At 32.6% G+C, this 21,326-nt stretch overlaps 1 protein-coding gene across 1 annotated transcript in view; it reads right to left on the bottom strand.

The window, feature by feature from the left end:
- CSMD3 (CUB and Sushi multiple domains 3) overlaps positions 1 to 21,326 on the bottom strand; it is a 597,171-nt gene that overhangs the window by 331,982 nt on the left and 243,863 nt on the right. The window contains exons 8-10 of the mRNA XM_066565891.1: positions 16,430 to 16,507; positions 11,709 to 11,796; positions 908 to 1,032 (exon numbers count right to left, since the gene is read on the bottom strand). Coding sequence (XP_066421988.1) covers positions 908 to 1,032; positions 11,709 to 11,796; positions 16,430 to 16,507 — 291 coding nt within the window. The remainder of the gene's footprint in view (positions 1 to 907; positions 1,033 to 11,708; positions 11,797 to 16,429; positions 16,508 to 21,326) is intronic.

Here is a 21,326-nt window from a genome sequence, read left to right as displayed (position 1 = left end):
TTGCTGCTCCATCTGAACATGTGAGTCCATCCTTTGGGGCAGAGTTGGGATGTAAAGCACAGCTCCTTTGCCTGTGCGCTGCAGAAGAATTATGAGCTCTGTTTGCTGCCTTTTCTTGGTGTAGCCTCATAGTGAAGGTCTCAAAGGAACCATGTTGTTTACAGTGGAATGAAATCTGTGTCTTTGACACACAATGTCTATTATTTATACTGATTTTAAATATTCCTAACAGACACTTGTTTCCAGTACTTTAAGTTTGAAATCCAGGAAAAAAACCCTGTTGTGATTAGGACAATTTCTGTGTATTTGTGCACATTAATATTTTCATTATATATTAATATCTGATCTGTACCTACACACTATCACTTTCATTCCAGGATTCAGGCATTCATCATACCACTTGCTGCTGTATTAGGTCATCAAATATTTTCAGCAAAATTCTTTTGTGCTTTTCTTCTTTCACTGAATTTTTTGCCCTTTATCCATTTGCTTGGGGTCAAAACCAGGTGTAGACTTGCTACTCCACTACTTACCTATTATAAACTCAAGAATTTCTTATCTGCTTATAAAATGTGTAATGAGGAAGCTTCATGAATTACTGGTTTTATATTAAGTCACTGCAATTTTGATATCCATCTTGATAAGTTCTAATAATTAGGGTGTGATAGGTTTGTGTCAGCTCTTCATGAAGCAAAATTTATAATGTAAGTTGCCTGCTGAAGCAAGCATGCTGAAATACAAAGTTCATGTTAAACAAAACAGCATAGGAGAATCTATTTTATTAAGAAAGTGGGGACACTAGGATTAAAATTTCAGGTACTTACAAAAAATTTAATAGGATTGGCTATCAAACAAGGGATAGATGCCAAATGGAATAATGACCGTGAGAGTAAGAATTTCTGTTTACCTTTACACACAGGCCTATGATCACTCCATGCAGCAAAAACTTCAGCTATCCTCTGACAGGTGATGCTTTTGGAACCTTGTAGCACATAATCTTCATCACAGGAGAACTGTACTGTTGCTCCCAAGCTAAAATCAAACAATGACAGAAAAAGAAGCATTTTTTAACAAATAGATAGCAGTCCATTGTTCCCATTCCTTTAGATATGATGGTCTTTACAAACAATACTAATATGTAATCCAGAAATTTCTGCTTTCAATAGTAAAATGCTGAAGGTTATGTACTAGCCTGATAGTGCACACTGTTCAGCCCTCCCTGGGCCTACTTTGGCTGGAGCTGGTTTACCTCTTTTAACAGTAATTTGGAGGTCAGGTGACTATTTTCTGACCTAACTTCAGACCTCCATACAGTAAAAATTTGACAAATCTAGACATTGTGTAACTAAAAGTAGTTATGTTAATTGAAGCTAGAAAAGAATGGGAAAGCGATATAAGGGAATCACCTATAAGAAAAGGCAAAAGGTCAACTGAAAGACTGAAAGAGAAATTCCTATTATAAACATTTTATTTCTCCCAGTGAAGACCTCAGGATATAAATAATATGCTGTGAAGATCTTCCACTCCTGATTGTTCTTGAGGAAATCTAGAGCTTTTGAGCTGGAGGGCATATGAAGGTGGAGCATAATACCAGAGAAAAAGGGCCTAGATATTAATAATGTTTCTTGTATTTAAAAAGTAGTATATTATTAATAAAAGTATACTATATTAATTTGTATTATTGTAAGAATACTAGTTATAGCATTGTTTTATATTTTGTTTAATAGGTTAAGAGTTTAATTAAGCTTGCAGTGAAGTCTTAATTTAATAGAAGTGGTCTCTGTACTCTTGCCAGTAACAAGATTTTGAATGTAACATCTACTAGATAAGTTACAAGAAATGAAAGTTACTAGAATGTAAGGATTTGCTCATTTAACTGGCATATGTTTCTCAAATTAATGGAAGAAAATATAAGAGTTCTAAAAAGATATTTGGAGGTGTTTAGCTGTGATAATTTATAAAGTTATAATGCTGGCTTGAAAAGGTTTTATACTTTCTCATATTAAGCTGACATCCGGTGCTGGAAACAGCTCAGGACAAAACAAGAAGTCCAGAAAAATGTTTTTGGTTGTTTGTTTTGTTTTGTTGTTTGTTTGTTGGGTTGGGTTTTTGTTTGTTTTTGTTGGTTGGTTTTGTTTGCTTTTATTGTTGTTAAGTTTTTCTGAGAGGAGGATTGGGGCTAGGTGGGAAGAGGGAAAAGGGCTGTTCAGTCTGGAAAAGTTGAATAAATCAATACATAAATGTATATTCTTGAGATAAGTCTTTTCCTTTAAATATCATTATGGTTTCAAATCCTGATTATAGCTGAAAATAGCCAATACATCAGGCCTTTCTCTGATATCAGTACCTCAAACTTCATAATTTCAGCCTGCTGTTTTTAAAGGCTTGTCTGTCACGGCTGCAAAGTGTAAAATGCTTTATACACACATATGACTTACAAGATCTTGGCTACACTCTGAATGCAGTTCTCTCGGTATTTTAAGATTAAATGTGCAGTAACTCCCCAAGAGCTTGTTATAGCAGCCTTCCTGTATAACACTGTAAGCCATGTAGTTATCTGACCCTGGATGGATGGATGGATGGATGGATGGATGGATGGATGGATGGATGGATGGATGGATGGATGGACGGATGGCCATTTTAGTGTTGCGATTCTTCAATTCACAAAGGTAGAGAGAAAAATAAAAAGGCTGAGCACACAATCCAGAGAATAACTTTTTTCAGGTAATCTATGAATCTATGATGAAAAAAGCTACTAAAGAAGATCGATACTTATCAGAACAAGAATTAACTTAAGGGACTTAGAAATGTTAGATATGTGAAAAAGAACAGTGTTAGCCCAAAATAGTTGATGAAATCTGGGAAGTACCTGGGCCTTACAGAGACAAAGATACTAAGAAAATGAGGACATGAAAGATGATACAGTCACCTGAACAGATATCTCAGAAAAGGAGGATTTAACAGTGGGTAACAGCTCTATAAACGGTTCCAAAACAGTTCCTGTTTGAGTAAGAATATTTGTGAAAGAATAGGATAAAGAAAAGCTGCAGAATCCACCAAAAATGAAGATATAAAATTGAAAAACTGAAAAAAAGAAAGTAAACATAATGTAAAGGCCCTTGCAATGTAAGGATAAAAGGCTTTTATAGGCGACTGAGGAAAAAGACCCACCAGGCAGATCATAGAGTTGGAGGATATTTCAAAACTATGAAACACAAAGATTGTCTATAACTAATTTTAAAAATTATGTACAGCTGCTACAGGGACTATATGGTTAGGAAATTTCAAAAGGTAGCAATTGGGAAGACAAGAATATCCTTCTTAAGATTAGATTTTCATAATCATCTGCTTCAGAAAGTCATGTTGAGAAAATCTGAGGGTCTTTTTTATTAGGAAAGAAAAATGAACACTTTAAGAAAAGTAACATGGTAATATATTTCCTTTAACTATCCATGGACTGATTTAAAGAGGAAATGCCGAGCATAAAAATACACCATTTACAAATAAAATTAAACTCTTGGTTAAAAAAACCAACTGTAACAGGCAAAAATCCCAGAGGTCTGAATAATTATGAAGACTGTACGAGCGTGATAATTACTTCTATAATCTACAAAAGTATAAATAATATTCACATATGAAGTCCACTTTACTTGTCCAAATTAGTTTTGATATTAAACTGATATTTAATAGTATATGACTATAAGCATATGACTGGACTCAGAGTGGGACTGGATAATTTACAAAATCTGTGACATATATGCCGTGTGAGTGAGACTTACTAAGGGCAATTAGATAAGCAGATGATAAAGTACCAGTCTAAGAAAGAAAATGGAAGAGCAGGAGATTAGTTCCTATGGAAGATCAACTAAAAAAAGACAATAATAGAGAGCTTGTCAAGAAAATGTTAAGAAAATGTGTCTCTCAGGAACTTAAAAGCAAAGTCAAGATTACCATTTTTTAATATTTTGCTGCCATTATCTATCTATACACTCTTAAAAATGGAAATTCTTTCAACTCTTCCCAAATTTTCTAGTATCAGAGAATCACAGAATCATGGAATATTCTGAGTTGGAAGGTATCCACAAGGATCATGGAGTCCAGCTCTTGAGTGAATGACTCACACATTGATCAAAGGAGAGATTCTTCTTGTTTCTGATGACAATATTATTTTTCCAATACCTTTAATATGTGAGCTAGAGTTATTCAGGTAGAAATTCATCTTTCTCTAAAAGCAGTTTGATTACTTGAGTACAAAAGGGTAAAGTGTCACTTCCCTCCATTGGCAGGTGCATGAGGCCCATGAGGTGAATATGATGAAGATTCAAAAAGGACATGCAAATTACCAGGAAAAAATTATTAGCTCTAAAACAAAATGAAATAAAAGATAGGCCAAGAGTTTGATGAAGGTTTGTGTGGTGTGTGACATAGCAACAATTTCAGTAGCATTTAAAGTTTTTATTTTCTATTTTCTTTTTCTTTGACAGGATCTCAGGTGATGGAAGGATTGTGTTATAGGACAAAGACAGAACCTTGATAGGATAAAATTGATGACATCTATTACATATCCAGAGGTACTGTAGGAGGACATGTGAGAGATCTGATCTCAGCCTTCTGGTATGGTAGAGAACTAAAAATTGTGTAGTGAGAAAATCAGATTGTGGAAGCTGGTTTTAGGGGAACCTCTGAACTGTGGGCAGGCATTATTTTAGATAAAACTGGTAGAGTAGTCCGAAAACAGATTGTGGGAACAAATGACCAAAAATAGTGTGAAAAAATAAGGAAGATTCATGTCCTGACTTACATTTTGTCCAAACTGCTTACTAGATGAAGCCCCCTAAAAGTAGACTATTTCTGCTTTGAAAATATCAAGAGAAGCATGACATAATTATGAAGCTGTTCATTGTGGTATACAATATAGATATACATCACCAAAAAAAGAAAAAAATATCAAGGATAGAATGAAAATCTCATAAAATTTCAGAATCAGAACATATTCATTTAAAAAATTGTTTGTGGATGTAGTCAATGACCATTAAATTCAGTATGCTAACGCTGAAAGTGATGAAAAGTTAATGATCAAAGAAAATCTTTAGAATACAGGAATCATTTATAGCACATTTTCTGGTCATTTATGATTAAGGAACTTTCTGAACTGGATCTACTAATTTAGTAGTCCCTGGGTGACTAAAATAGACTTTTGAATGAGACTCTAACTAAAGCTAAGACTAGTAAGGCACACTGGTAAAGCAAAAATGCTTCTTTGGGTATATTAGTCACAAAAGCAAATTCATATACAATGTGGGTTCATTTGTAAATGGATGAAGCAATCTTGTGGTGCTGAAATCCAGTATGGAAGAGGCAGAAGCACGAAATGCCTTTTCTGCATCAATTTCTACAGCAGATGTGCTCCTGGGTATCTCTATGTACCAACATAATTTGCAAAGAAGAGGGACAGCCAATACTTGGAAACAACAGGAAAAAGGAAGCAGCTGTATTCAAGGCCAGATAGCCAGATAGCTTTCACCAAAGGCTGCTGGAAAATCTCCCTGAGTCTATGCAAGATGGGTATCATCTATGAAAAACTATAATGAGATGTTCTGACTGATCATAGAAAGGCTAACATTACATGAACTTTTAAAAAGGGCAAGGAGATGCTAGGAATCTTACATTGATCTCTGGAAAGAACATGTGCTCTAGTAAAGCATGAACTGAAAATAAGAGCACATGCACAAATTTACCAAAGTTGAGTCATATTTGATCAACTTGATTGTCTTCTATGACAAAATGACTGGCTACATAGCCCAGGGGTAGATGTAGCAGTGCTCAGTATAACAGTGCTCAACATCAACAATGTTTCTGAGAGCATCTTTTACAGCAGTGTGTTTTGAGAGGTGACAAAATACACACTGAATTGATATATATAATAAAAATCTGCCTGGCAGCTGTGCTTAAAGAGTAGGAATTCAATCTCTTCATATTCGGCTAGTGGACAGTAATAATCTGAGCATTAGGAAATCAACATAAGGTCTGATGCTGCCTGATATTTTCATCCTCAGTCTTGATGGGGAGACAGAATTTGTGGACCCATAGGAAAAGTAGCTGACACACTGAAGATCAGACCTTCAATCCAGAAGCCTGGCACAGTCCAGCACTGGGCAAACAGAAACCTCATGAAACTCAACAAGTAGAGGTGCAATGTTCTGCACTATTGAACTATGATGTTCTCATCCTGAATAAGACAAACTATATACTTATCAATACTAGAAGTGGTGGCAGCAGATCAAGTGAAATTGTTACTCAGCTGGTGAAGCTGTATCTGCAATATTAAGCCCAATGTTTTGTCTCCCACATCAAGAGAGATATTGGTAAAAACTCAAGAATTTGGAGATTAATCAGAGGCTTAAAGCATATGACCGACAATAAAATGTTAAGGCAGCTAGGTTTAATTAGTCTGACAAAGGAAAAGCTAAGGTACTATCTAATAGCAGACCATAACAATTTCAGGAGCCATTACAAAGATAATGAAGCCAAACTTTTCTAAATGTGCCAGATAATATAAAAGGGACAATTTGGAAGATTCAGATTTTACTTTACAAGAAATTTCCTTCAATAAAGGAGAACAGAGCTGGAACAGCATACACAAACTCTTCTGACATCTTTAATCCTGGGAGTTTTCAGGATTATCTAAACAAAGCCAGAGCTGATCTGACTAGTCCTGCATTGGGCAGGAGGATGGACTGGATGCCTTCTGAAGGACCTTCCAATCAATATTTCTATGACTCACATAAACTGCTTAATTTGTCCTGAATTAATGCAAAACTTTTGCATTATATAACACAATGTGCTACAGCAGTTCATAACTCAAAAAATGAATGCTTGACCTGAGTGTCTCTCAGTAACTTCATCTGCAAATTTCTGTTTCTAATAAGACAAAACATGATTGCCATTAGGTTTGCATTTTCATAAAAACCCCAAACTTTGGATATATTTTTATTAGGAAAAATGTATAAACAAATATCAAATAAGGGAGTTAGTATACAAATCTGACAAAATTTTAAGTTTGTATCTGTTTCTAAAATTTGCATCATTTCCTCAAATTTGTGATTTCTCTTTAAACAGCAGAAAGTAAAAGCAGTAAGGAGTCCAAAATGAACTATAGGACCTCTAAAGGATGAGAAAGAGAAAGTTTAATATTTTGAACTTCATAGGAAGTTTATACTGAATAGTATTATTGTAATAGTTGGCATTTCTGTGGCAAAGTACCTCATTTTGGGTAATAATTCTTCTCCATTATTTGACAAGTTTTAAAAATTATTATTGAAAAATAATCAATTATGCAAGGAATCAAAACCATCTTTATGATTTATTAACCTGTTCAGTTTATGCCTGCAACTGAACAAATTTGAGAGAGGACACGATTTTTAGCCATAGAAGAAAATGTACAGCCAGAAATAATTAATCAGTTCTTAAAGTCCATCTCTATGAAATTGTAAATTTAGCAGTATCATATATTTTAATCCTAGCATAAAGAAACAATCAACACATATATTATTTCTTCTGTCTGCAGCAAAAGAAAGTAAAGACATAAATTTTCAAGATTATGAACAATGATTTTTTTTAACCTTGCAACTTTCTACACACTGCTGATCCATATTTTTTTTATGTGCAAGCTACAGATAGGTTCTACTATTGTCTTTGAGTCACAGTATGAGATCTAAGTTGTCACAGCATCTCTCTCAAGAACATCCATAGGAACATCTTCACAGATAAGTTTGTACATGGAAATATTACTGCAAAATGCTAGGATTCCATGATAAAATGTTAGAATAGCTAAATCTTCCAAATTTCTGATCAAGAAAAATCCTTACTGTGTGCTGCAAAAGACTAAACTGATGACTAAATTTCAGTTTCAGAGAATTTCCTGACACTATGGAAGTCATTGGTAAGTCACCTTTAAAAAAAAAGTGTAATCTTTTCTTGCAAAGCTTGTACTGTCAGACACTTGTTCTTGACAAAGGATCCACTTAACTGTTAAAAAGTGATAGGTGCACAGATCCCCTATAAACTAGCCTCATATCTCAAGCTGCAAACCAAGTCTGGTTCATTTTTAGGATATTTGGCTTCAAGTTTCCAAGTCTAGAAGCTCATCTTGCATATCTGCAGACAAGGATAGGTGATTCAGAGAAGATTTAAGAAAAATCAAGTGTGAAACTTCTAGTCAATCTAGTTAATTAATACTGAATTTCATTCTTCCAAAGAAAAGAACTGCAAATTAATTTATTATATAAAATGAAAGAAGATATTATCATTAGTTATACTGTAAGTCAACCTTCTGGTGACCTACATGGACTTGTTATCATAAACTCCTTATCATAAACTTCACATTCTTCCTTTGGTCAGTAGAATATAGAGTTTTAAGACTATATCAGCATTTTTGTCCAACAATAGTTACTGCTTTGTTGTGATACAGGTTTGATCAGAATTCTTTAAATCTTTAAATCCTAGTGGGACCACACTACAGAGGTAGAGGGATAGAGATGGGCTTGTTAATTCATGCCATGAAGACAGAACTTTGAGATGGTGGTGAAAGAACATGTATGCCTCATAAAAAACACCTGTTCAAGGATAATTCAGGATATGAATATGGATAGGTTTATTCCACTAGAAATAAAGAAAAATAGAAACAAAACTTTTATCTATTTGATCTATTACATCTTATATTTTTACATAGTGGCATTCATTCTAAAACTGGACAGGTGAGAAAGATTTATTATTAGATGTAAAAAGATTTATTTCATTGGTTGACAAGTAAAGTAAAATTGTAAATTCTAGCTGAATAATCACTACTGTGTCTGAAATTTTAAGAAACTCCTAGGGATGGATGGGTAGTTTTCTTTCTGAAGTAGAATTTTTTTTTTCAATACAGGAAAAGCTGGCAGCTATAAGTAAGTCTTCTTGACTTTATTTGAACATGCAAAACCTCTTATGCTCAAATATGCATCTAGCATCAGAAACAATGCCTTTAATACCCCAAAATACAGACATGGGGAATTTTAACGTTAGAAGAAATATCCAAAAGAATACACATGGAATTACAGCCCACAAATAATGTCATGGAATAATCCAGTTTGTTTAAGAGCTTGAATTAGAGATTTTGTAAATCTGTGTAAGAACCATGTAAGACAAAATTAATGTGCTGAGAGCAGGTAGTGTTTGTAATCAGAACAGAAGTAAAACTGCAATACAATGCTTCCAAACCTACACCTTCACATTTAAAGAAAGCTAAGGAGATGTGACAAGAGCATGCTCTTCCCTAAAATATATTAAATTGTACAGAAATCAAATTTTGATTGATCTTAGTAGAGATAGATCTAAACCCTTCTTCAAAATACTGTGTTTTCAAATGAAGGCATTGTAACTGGAATTGTACTTTCTTTTCAGAAAGGAAAAAAGAGTCAAGCTTAAATTAAAGCGATGTCCTTCACTACAGAGAGAGTGACTTCAGGAAGGAAAAGGTGAAAGTGTGCTATTTATCTATCTGCCAGGTATAGGCCAGAATGAAAACTATTTTCCATGGTACTAGATGTTTTTAAGTAAATGTAACAACAATAATTTGTAAAATTCTTACTTTGGAAGCCTATGAAGCAATTGAACCACCATTATCATAATGTCAGGAATTGAAACCAGGCTAATTTAAACAGGCATTTTATTAAATCTGCTGAAAATTTTTAGTCTGCTTTTGTTCCCTGTAAGACCTTTATCAATGTATGAAGTTTTCAATCCGAGCTAAATGCATGTTTTACTAATATGCACCAGTGCTGTTTTTTACAAGTATAAATTAATAAAGATTATTGGGGGATTTCTAAGATTAAAAAAAATGTCACCAAGATTAATGAGAAATTAGGGAAAAGAAACACTGGAAAAGATATTGATGCTGGTACTTGTAGATCTTTTATACTATTGTTCAGTAATTTGAATGCCTTTTCCTTCCATTTTCTCATCAATGCATTTGAAATAGGAAAGCCTGATACACCATCCCAGTATACAGTTAAAAATAATGCTAACTGAAATCCTAACATTTTGCTCTAAAAAGAAAGATGAGGGCATGATCATCATCATATCTTTTTCAAGGTACTGCCCTCACATAAGTTTAACTAGAATAATTTTTGTAAGTAGGTCTTTTCATGATCCCTTGCAGAGCTAACACTAGAAAAGAACTGGCAGGTTGTCTGTCAAATGCTGTTGCTCTCAAGCCATATTTTTGAAGTTAAAATACAAAATACCATCCAAAGTAATGATTCTAGAAAGTGTTATGGTTAAATACAGCCTTTTCTTTTTATTTCTCTGAAAATATAAACTTCTCATTTTGAAAGCCAACATTAGAAATTGTATTTTTATAAAATTAGTTATAAAGCTTTCTCAGATGCACATTGAGCTTTTGCTTTTCTCAAAACTATAGAAATAGGGAGACATGAAAAATTAAGAAATTGTAATAACTGTTTGCTAGCTAGCACATTTACTTAGGATGCAATTTTCAGTCCTGTCTTCTGCTTGATTAGAAGGAGAAAAAAACCACACACACAAAAAGGAACAAGAAGTTATGTAAAAGAATGAAAAATCATAATTTTGTAAAATCTTTGTACATTCAGATTACTCTGAGTTCCCTTCAAATGCTTAGAAGTGTGCTGTGTGATATGTACAATACAAAATATATAGAAAACAAAGTTGAATGTATCAAAACCAATTAATTTAAAAATTATCAGCCTTCTACTTCTTTCTTTTTTCTTTCATCATTAAGGTGTTTCACGTTTTGTAAACATAATGTGAAATTAGCATATGATGCAAAACAAGAACACAGATTTTTTTTATACAGTCTGAAGTGTCTGTGTATGTCAAATAGAAAATAATATGCATGTTAACCCTTTTAAATAAATGTTCAACAATTGAAAAGGAAAAAAATCAGAAATTCAGAAAAGAGATTAAAATTAATCCAAAACATTCTTAAAAATTCATTATGTGTGTCTCTACTCATCAACCAGTGGTGATACTGGAATTAGGAGTCAAGTTAACTGATAAAACAACAGAGAATATTTTGGAAGAGTACTGAAAGCCGTTTTTATCTTACAAGATAAGGAATTTGAAAGATAGCTGTGAATAGAAGAAAAAATAATAAAAAAAATGGTCTATGTTAAGAGTTCTAGGCCAATGTGAGGACTACTAGGGAAATACATTTGCATATATAGAATTTCTGGGTTCGTGAAAAACATACTGTAAGGACTGTAATTTCTCTATTAGACTGAATGAATATTTCTGTAAGATCTGAAATTTCTCTCTGAGATTTTATTGTTTTTCTTGTGTTGTATTCAGTTTTACTTTGTCCTTTGCAAAACACTCTTGTACAACATGTATGCTCAATATTTATAAATCTTACACAGTATTTACAGGAGAAAATAACCTAAACTTACCGTCAATCCTATTTTTTTCAGATTTTCAGAGATATATGATCTCTCCTAGGCAGGTATTTTATCTATTTGCAAAAAAGGTACATGCTATATTGCATTATATAATTTTATACAGAATTATAGTGCACTTTTTACTAAGAAGGGCAGTTTTGAAAAAGTAGTCAGCAACACAAATACATTTTCAACATATTCATTTTGCAAGTTCAGTGTTAGAGAAATGATACAATGGTAGAACTTATATTTTACCTAAAATCTGAGCCTATCCGTTTTCCATTTTCTGGTTCTCCAGGATCTGGACACAAATTGGACGCCTGTTTAATACCTCCCTCATTTACTGGAAAAAAAAAACAAAAACAAACAACAACAAAATAAAATAAACAAAAAATAGATAAAGAAACAAAGCTTGTAGAAAATACAGAGGCAAGCAATTAACAAATCTGAGAGTATATCCTTTTCCTTTTAGGTCTTTTAAAACAGATTATCTACAGAATATGATCACCCATATAAACTCTATACATAAGTTTGTCCTCCCTATAATTAGCAAAGCACGTATTTTCTGGGTTATTTTCCAAAGAAAAACCCACAAGTTTTTTATCAGATGTATTAATCAGATATTTTTTGTTTGCAATATTATTGAATTCATATGGAAATATTATTATTTTTTTAGAAAAATTAACATTTAAAGGAATGTTCATCAGGTTTAGGGCTGTAAGTTTTTATTCTGAACATACGCTAATAAATGTCATCCCCACTAAGAGCTGACATTTTCTCCTTGAATTGTAATAAAACTTGAATGCATAAATTCCTGCTGAGAGAATTGTCCTTAATCAGCATTGAAAATGGATATATACCCAAAATATGGTGATCTGAAGGTAAACTCAAAGTGCCAGTTTGATTTGCATACATTTATCTTACTATTAACTAAAATGGATCTTCAGACAGAAACTTCCTGTGAACCATTCTCTGTATTTTTCCAGAAATTTGTATGTAACAATCCAGTCATATCTCAGCATATTCAACCACCTATTCACAAAAGCGGAAAATTAGCAAAGGATGCTAGTCTGATATTACTTGATAAATTCATGGCTTGACAGAAAAATATTAAAAAAAAAAAGTTGACATGAGGCCAAGTAATTTGTATTAAGCAGGGAAATATTTTAACCTTTATTAATCTTTATTACTGGTGAACCAGCCCAATGGATTTGCAGTATCAGAATTTTACTTCCCTTTCAAGAAAAGGTTTGCATATAATTAGGGTAACCACACTGTTGGATTAAAAAAAAAAAAAAAAGTAGATTCTAACTATACTTTTAAAAAAAGTGGATTCTAACTATAATTTTAAAGGCTGTTCATTAACTTTCAGCTTTTAATGAAGAGAAATATAATTCAGAATCCTTGGGTGTTTCTCTTCCTTGAAATTTGTCTTCTTATACACACAGAAAGGGAAGAATTGGTTTGGTACCCCTGAGGAAGACAAAGGCCAAAGGCAAATGTTGTACAGGCTTAAGCAGAAAACATCTCAACACAGCACACTGCTCAAAAAACCTGTCAAGCTCAGTGCTTGTCAGCTGGAACCACAGTATTTACTCTCCTCTGTCCCAAGACACCTGTAACATGTCAAAGGTTGCTTTAAAAACACTGCAAGGCAATCTCTGCATTTCTGTGTTCAGGGGACTTTTGGGCCAGAAGGAACCTTCCATCCTGGTTTCAGATTTCAGTCTTTTCCTCCTCCAATATGTAGGATATTAGATGTACATGTGATGAAAGCATATTAGATATAGAAACCCAAATTCATGCTAGTGTTGAAATACATATATATATTATATATATATATATATATATATATAATATGTATATATATTTGACAGCTACCATTCCATAGACTGCATGGAAAGCAGTCAAAGCCATCTTGTTGGATAAGCATTTAGAATTTAACACTCTCTTTGAAATATTGGAGGCTTCATTATGAGATGTGAGAAACTCAGAATCATCAAAAGTAGCCCGCATTTAAATAGAAGACATTCAAACTTTTCTGACATTAAATATATATTAAAACTATAATTTAAAAATTATTCATGATGTCTGATAATATTATAGAAATTATAACAGTGCCATTTGGCCATGCATTGTAAATCAATGCATACAGAAGAAATTTTTACTGTAAAAAATAGTGTTTGAACAATATTATCTCTATTTATCATAGTTCATGTTTTAATATTTCAAATAATTCTTTTATTTTTATACATAATTTTTCCCCATACACAGGTAAATAGAGCAAATATTCATATAAAAAAGAATATTCTGCCAGATTGCAAGACACAAGAACTATTATACACTTTGATTTCTACCAGAAATGGAAGCTTGAAAATCCTATTGGTTTTTGACACTTTCTGTATAAAGTTTTATTCCTAGAAACATTCTACAGGATATAATTTTAAATGAGAATATATGGAATTATCAATAGTCATAAACAAAAATATAAAGGCTTATGTTAAAGAAAATCTATGAAATAATTAAATTAATTTTAAAAAGGCATAATACAGAGAAAAATTTTATAGGTAGATATTAATTTCTAATTTGATCCCAATTCCAAAATACATTTACACAATCTTAAAGCCATTCTGGTTTCTGTAAAGTGCCTAATGAAAAGTAATTTCACAGTTTAGGATTTTTGTATTGATAGACATAATGCCTGACTTTTCAGTCTACAGCCCTATGTAATTCCACAGATATCTGTCTATATATTTTTGTTTTACACCTCAGATGCTTGTGCACAATAAGTAATTAAAGGGTTTCCTGTAGTAAATTAAATGCATCTAGGAAAAGCATTCATTCATGATCTGGTCATGAAACTGGTATCAAGAAATCCACAGTTCAAATCCAGATTGAATTAGATCCACCAATTATTCATTTGTCAGTGTTAACACTTCTAAACTGAAGCTGATGCCTACTTGTTTCAAAGTGTATCTTCATATCAAATATCTTCTGGCTTCACTGAAAATCACCTGTGCATTACTATTGAATGTTATTCGACTGATACATTAAATAAAACCCAAAAAATGTGTAAAATGATGAAAGGACATACAGATGAGAATGCTAGACAAAAAAAAATTCTAAAGACATTACTAATAAGAGGTATAATCTAAAACAGCTCTTCACTTATCCTTATTTTCACTAACAGTTGAATGTTGGTTAATGTTTTTCTCAAAGGACCCTATCTGCCATTGTACTACAATCACACTAGACCCAGCTGAGGGCACACTGAGAAAATTATCTTGTCAACAGCCAAATACATAAACTTCTTATGAAATACTATTTCTTCAACATTCTCAGCTACCAAAATGACTAGAGAATCAAATGCTAAACTATAATATAAAACCTGAGTTATCTATTTATGACAAGATTACCATCGCTAAAGGTACAAATCACCCAGGTTTTCACCTTCACTTATTATTGACTCATATATGTAATCTATTCTGCATAATCAATAACTAAAAAGATAAAGAAGTTTCCAGCTTCATATAGAATATGATAACAAATTATCTAAAGACTTCAAAAATACGTTGATAAATTTCATCACTAATTTCATAGCAATCAACTTTGGATATCATGAGTATCTGGTACTTCATTATAAATATGAAATTCCTATAAAAGTTTATATAGTAGAAAATGTAATGATTAGTGCAAAATAATATATTTTATCATCCATTGTATTATTATTGTATTATTATTTATAACTACAGAATCACAGATGGGCCATTAGGCAGAGACCTCAATGATGTACTTTATAAACACTACTGTAATTATCTTACTGTTACTTCTTCTGCATAATCAGTCTGTTTTCCATTCACCCAAAAGGTATAAAAAGAATATTTGTTTTTAAATATCTTGATACAAAGTTTTCAAGTAAACCAGAAATGTCTTACAGAACTATTTAGGTGATGCAGTTTAAAGAGAAGTTGAATATGGCAATACATGACATTACAAAAATTGAACAGAAGTGTGTTTTGCTTTATTTTTCTGACTTGTTGAATGCCAAAGGGTCATGGTACTTGGAGATATCTTTGTCTAAAAAAATAATACCTTGACAGTTTAAAATCTAACACTGAAAATAAAAACATATGCTAATGCTGCTAAGTTCTGTAAACTGAATGCATCACAGATACTTTAAACAAATAATTAATTCAAACAAGTCCAACCTAGGGAGCTTCAAAAGCAAATAATTTCAGTCCTGTGAAGAGTAATGAAATGTAGTATAATCCAACATATGCTAAACATTCAGTCCATTTTATTTACTTTTAAATATTTAAAATGTGGTTCTATTCCAAAAAGGCCTCTATAAAAATGGCACATTCTTTTTCAAAAGTATCCTTTCAATACATTTAGAGACACACCTGTTAAATTTGTGCTAGAAAGTTGCCTGACTCCTTGTGATTTAATCAGGACTTGGTCCACTGAGATATCAAGCACTTTGAGTTTCTAATTTGTGTAACTAAAATTGAAGGCACCAAGCATCTCCAGAATTTTTAAAGCTACACCTAGTTAATCAGTTAAAATGTCAAACTTAATGACCTTATATGTGCAAACTTAGTGACCTTATATGTGGTTGTGCACTTGTAAATGAGGATATGCTATAGTTTGCACAGCATTTGATGCTACTTCTAATGTTCAATTTAAAAAACTGATATCTTAGAACTAAATTTACAGCTGACACATAGAAGGCTGAATATTTGTTTCCTTTCAAATACTGTAAATTTACTGCAAAATTATTGACAAAATAACGTGTCTTTATACAATGCCAGATTTATAGAAAGGCTGTCTTTGGTATAGAACCAAACTTAAAAATCCACCATGCAGACTGGAGAGACCAGTTCTATTATCAGAATACATAAATAATTACACACAAACAGCACACCACAAACTTCACTCTTGCACTAGAAAAAAGTAACAAAAAGGAGTACACTCACAGATAGAAAACTTGTTGCTGTTGTCTTTCCCTGGAAACAATTTAAATCCTCTAGATTTAAAATCTATGGCCTTTTTCACTAGTTAAAAACAAAAACAAAAACAAAAACATGTATCAGGCAATACAATCTAAAATATTTCATTTGACAAATTTTATAATGGAAGTATATACAAATTTGAGTACTGGCTACCTCACAAGTTCAGATTTTGCACCTTTGGTGTGAAACAATTTACCAAAAAAAAATATTGAGACCAGTTTGTATACCTGACAAAGGAAAGAAATGGTATTTGCAACATATTTTTTCTCCTGAATAAATAATAAAAAAAAATATGGCTAGAAGTGCTTATTTCCATGCACCACATAATTGTGTAAAACATTGTCACACATTTATGGAACTTGGAAAATGATAAGAATTAAAATTATGTTTGCTCTAAAAATAGCTGTTTCTTCTGTGGTGAGAAAAAAAAGACAAAGGAAGAAAAAAGGTATTTGAATGTAGAAAATAAAATAAAATATAGTATTCTGCTGTTGGTTCTGCATCTGGTCTTCTTTCTAGCTTGAAAATTGTTATTTGCAAAATTTGATGTGGTAGATAGCTGTCTCCCACCTCTCCATTAAGCCCAGAGCTCATCTGTTTCTGTCAAAGTCCTTCTTGTGGGCTGGCTTTATGATATAAACAATTAATCCAGGCAAACCCTGTGGCCTCAATATATCTTTGAAAGAAAACAACTAATAAAAAGAGAATAAACCCAAAACTTAACATATATAAAAAAATTAAGCAAGAATAAGCAAATACTCTATAAGAAACTTTCCTTTTCAGTCATTAAGCTAAGTGCCTCATCTCTAATAGTCTTGGCCTGTAAGCAGTGACTTATAAATTAAAATGGACCTGCTTAAAAATTTTAAATTTTAAGTTGACTTTATGTACAATATACTTAAGTGGCCTTATAGCCACTATATATTTTTTTAAAAACTATATAGAAGATGTTTTATCTTGGCTACAAGCAATTTCTGCTTATGAAGACAGCATAAATTAAAGGAGCTGCATCTAGGAGAACTTAGCCTAAGTAGATACACTGTACTTCATCAAGTAATTTTTTATACCCATTACTTCCTAGAGAAAATCAATGGATAGTCAAAGAACCTTTACATTAGGTATAAATACTACTGTAGCAAAACATTATTGATATCTTTTTATGAATAAAAATATCATTACTAAGCACAAGAGAAGAACAAGATTCAGAAGAAAGAGCATTTTACTAGGAAAGACAATTTATAGGATAGATACAGGATGTGTTAATAAATATTTTTATACCTTTGATTGAAGAGACCAAATTTTCTTATAAATACAGAAACAACAATATCTCAAAAGGCAAAATGTAAATTTACTTCTGTGTTATTATAATGTAACATATAAACATTGATAATGGTTCTGGGAAATACATTATTTGCAGAAGTAAAACATATATGTTAACACAAAGTACTTGATTTTGGGATTTTTTTACTCTTAATACAAGAAGGCCCTCCCCCTCTCCAAATTACCTGAAGTCCGTAAGTAATTCTATCCTCAGGAGAAATCATAGACTGAAGAACTCTACTTTCACACTACAGAGCAATACTGCAATAACAGCAATGCTCTCTCATCATGGTCTGAGCTTTCTAAAATGTTATTTCTATGTAAATAGGAATGTTGGACTATAGCTTTAAATCTCTTTTGGCTTTCTGCAAGGATCAGTTTAAAATAACTCCTCGTGAATAAGAAGATAGGCTTAGTTATTCTTCCAGCACCTAAGCAAGATGGGAGTGGTCTTGAATATATGATATCAGATGCTGGAATGAGTTTAAATGTTCTCATTAGAGATATGTTTGTCCTTTATTTTCAGAAGTCATCAAAACAACACACTAACAAAGGAAGACTGTCCTGCATTTCTTTTTTTCATTTGTTTCTACTCATTCTGAAACATGTAGATAGCATATCCCTAGTTTATGTACAAAAAAGAGTTCACAAAATCTAAGGTGGAACTGCAAATAGTTAAAAGAGTGTCTTGGAGACCACAGTGAAATCAATCAAAGATTTTTTGATTGATTCAAAAAATCACTTTGCCAAGACTATTTAATACCACTAGGAAAGCAATCAATTCCAGTTCTCTAAAGCATGTTTACAAGGGAAGAATTTTACTCTTAATTGGGGTTTGTATGTTGATTTACTGAACAGTAGTGTCTGAATACATTGTGAAGGAGTAGTTATAGAAATTTATATGGTAAACATGCTGATTCTAAACTATGTGTTGGGCTGCAAATGCATGAACATACATAAAAATAACCCCACCATCACAAAAAAATCTCCTACCCAATAAATAGATTATTTTATACTTGCCAAAATAAGCATTCTTTTGCATGTCAAACACATGACAGTAAGTACTGAAAGTGGATTTCACTTTTCAAGAGTCTCAGAGGATGGATTCACGACAATAAACTGTGTAGTTGTACACATCTAAGCCCATCCACAAAGAAAAACATGCACTTTAAGAGATCAGTTAACCTGGTCTTTAAATACCTATTTTTGCATAAAATGAGTTTTTATGCCCATTTATCTCAAGAAAAAGTGTTCAGAAGTAACAACAGAACAAATGTTTAAATACTGTCAGATTAGTATGTTCTCATATATTTGAACAGCCAAGAGCTATGAAAATAAATTACACCAACGAAGTAGGATACTCCTGTGGAGACATGCAAATATAATAGGAAGGCAGTGATAAGACAAAAGTATATTCTAAAAATAATCTAAATTTATAAAAACCTATATGACATAACCATCTTTCCAGTGTTATGATACAAGGAGAGGCTTAATTTTTTTTAATGATACTTTAAATACATATGGCTTCTAGGTTGGTTGATGGTTGGCTTTAAATTTATAAAGACAGCAGGTTTGTTTATTTCTATTGTTTATTTTTGAAGAAGGAACACTGGCGCACATCTCCTATGTGAATAAATCTCTGACAATCCTAAATCTATTTTTGATCATATGACCGGATGAAACATAAAGAATAGCATCAGAACTCTGTGAAACCAAATCAGAGATTATGTCAAAACCCTGAAAATAATTTAGGCATCCACCTTGGCATTTCTGCTCACGCTCATGCTTTTTTCCTCATTCAAGTCACTTTAATACAGATACAGAATTATTATTATTATAGAATTATAGAATGGTTTGGGTTGGAAGGGATCTAAGGATCATCTAGTACCAAGTACCTGTTCTAGTACCTCACCACCCTCAAGGTAAAGAACTTAATATCTAATCTAAACCTACCCTCCTTGACCTTAAAGCCAACCCTCCTTGTCCTATCACGACCTGCCTATGTAAGAACTCCCTCTAGAGCTTTCTTGTAGATCCTTTTTATGAAAATTGAAGGTGCTCCAAAGTCCCCACAAAGCCCTTACTTCTTCAGACTGAACAGCTCTACCTTTCTCTCCATCTCACTCTTTCTCTGTAACTTTTTCTAAAGTTAGAAGGCACAATATTTTCTGTAAAGAAGGAAAATGGATCTGAATGCTTTATAAAGGAGAGAAGTGCCAGTAATAAAGGTAAGAATTTTTTCATTACAGATTTGTGAGCTAATATTCAGTCAATAGACACACCAGAGACATGTACACTTTTCAAGCAGCCAATATAAAGTGAAACGTGTTCCGAAATATTTTCTTGAAGTTTTTCACCAAAATAGTCTCTTGTGTAAGACAATGAAGATTCTAATACTTACAGGCAAAATTTTAGGCACACATAAAGACTAAAATATTGCCTTTTTCCTTTTCTTTAATAAAAAGGCTGTGTAATTATGTACATTTATCCAAAGTCTTATGTGCATGTATGCAATATATGCAGGCATGCTACATACAAACAGTTGTAAGTCCTGTAAGAGAGGACTAAGTGACAATTCCAGCATTTTATACTTCAGGATAGGCACTGCGTTAAAAAAGGGCCTCAAGTAAAGAACTTTTAAGCATAGATATCATAAAAAAACACACTTAGACGTAAATTTTTAATAACAACCTAAAGTACAGCAAGCTCTCAAACACTAGAAACAAAATTCATTTTGAATTAAGATTGTTCAGTTGACACAGTTCCAGCTTCATTGAAAAAGTGTGTCCTGAGGGCCAAATGAGAAAAAAATTCAGGAAGGAAAATTTGCTCGTACAATATGGAAGCATCAGGGTAATACAGCCATGTGAAGGACATTTATTTAAAACACTGTCAACTGACAAGTTCACATCTTTGTTTTGGTTGTGCAACAGCAATTATGTAACAGAAGTATCCAACTTGTCCTTTCTATATTTTGTAAATTTTCAAATCAAATATAAACAATATTTCAAATGCTGAGTACTAAAACACCACTGTTCTATGCAAAGCAGGCGCTCAGGTTGCATTATTTCAAATATACAGAACAATGGAAACAGCCCTTCCCCTCTTCAGAACTACTCTTACTTTATATTCACTATCACTCAGCTAACGGACACGGAGAACAATATGATAACATCAAAGCCATTATTTCAAGATTGTATATACAGCCCAATTTAAATTACATCTGCAAAAGCATAATACTACAGGAAAACCTGAGGTTAGGTTATCTGAGAAATAAAAAGGAATTAAATTTTCAACTGCTTTCTGAAGAGGCAGAAAAAAAATTGTTTGGTATACAGCGTAGAACTGATTTTGACTTGTGCAGAACCAGTAATTCATTAATTATTCAAAATCTTCAATATGTGGTGATGGCAGATGTTACTCACAACCTCAATTTCTAGTGACAGAAACAAGAGTATTGTATACCTTGGACTTCCAGCATTGGCTGTGCATATGCAGATAGACCAAATACACCATGCATGATACTTCCAGTTCACCTTTG

This window comes from Molothrus aeneus, chromosome 1 (genome assembly GCF_037042795.1).
Source record: "Molothrus aeneus isolate 106 chromosome 1, BPBGC_Maene_1.0, whole genome shotgun sequence".
NCBI classification, from domain to species: Eukaryota; Metazoa; Chordata; class Aves; order Passeriformes; family Icteridae; genus Molothrus; species Molothrus aeneus.
The sequence above is the reverse complement of the archived record's forward strand: the minus strand, read 5'-3'. Positions and strand labels throughout refer to the sequence as shown.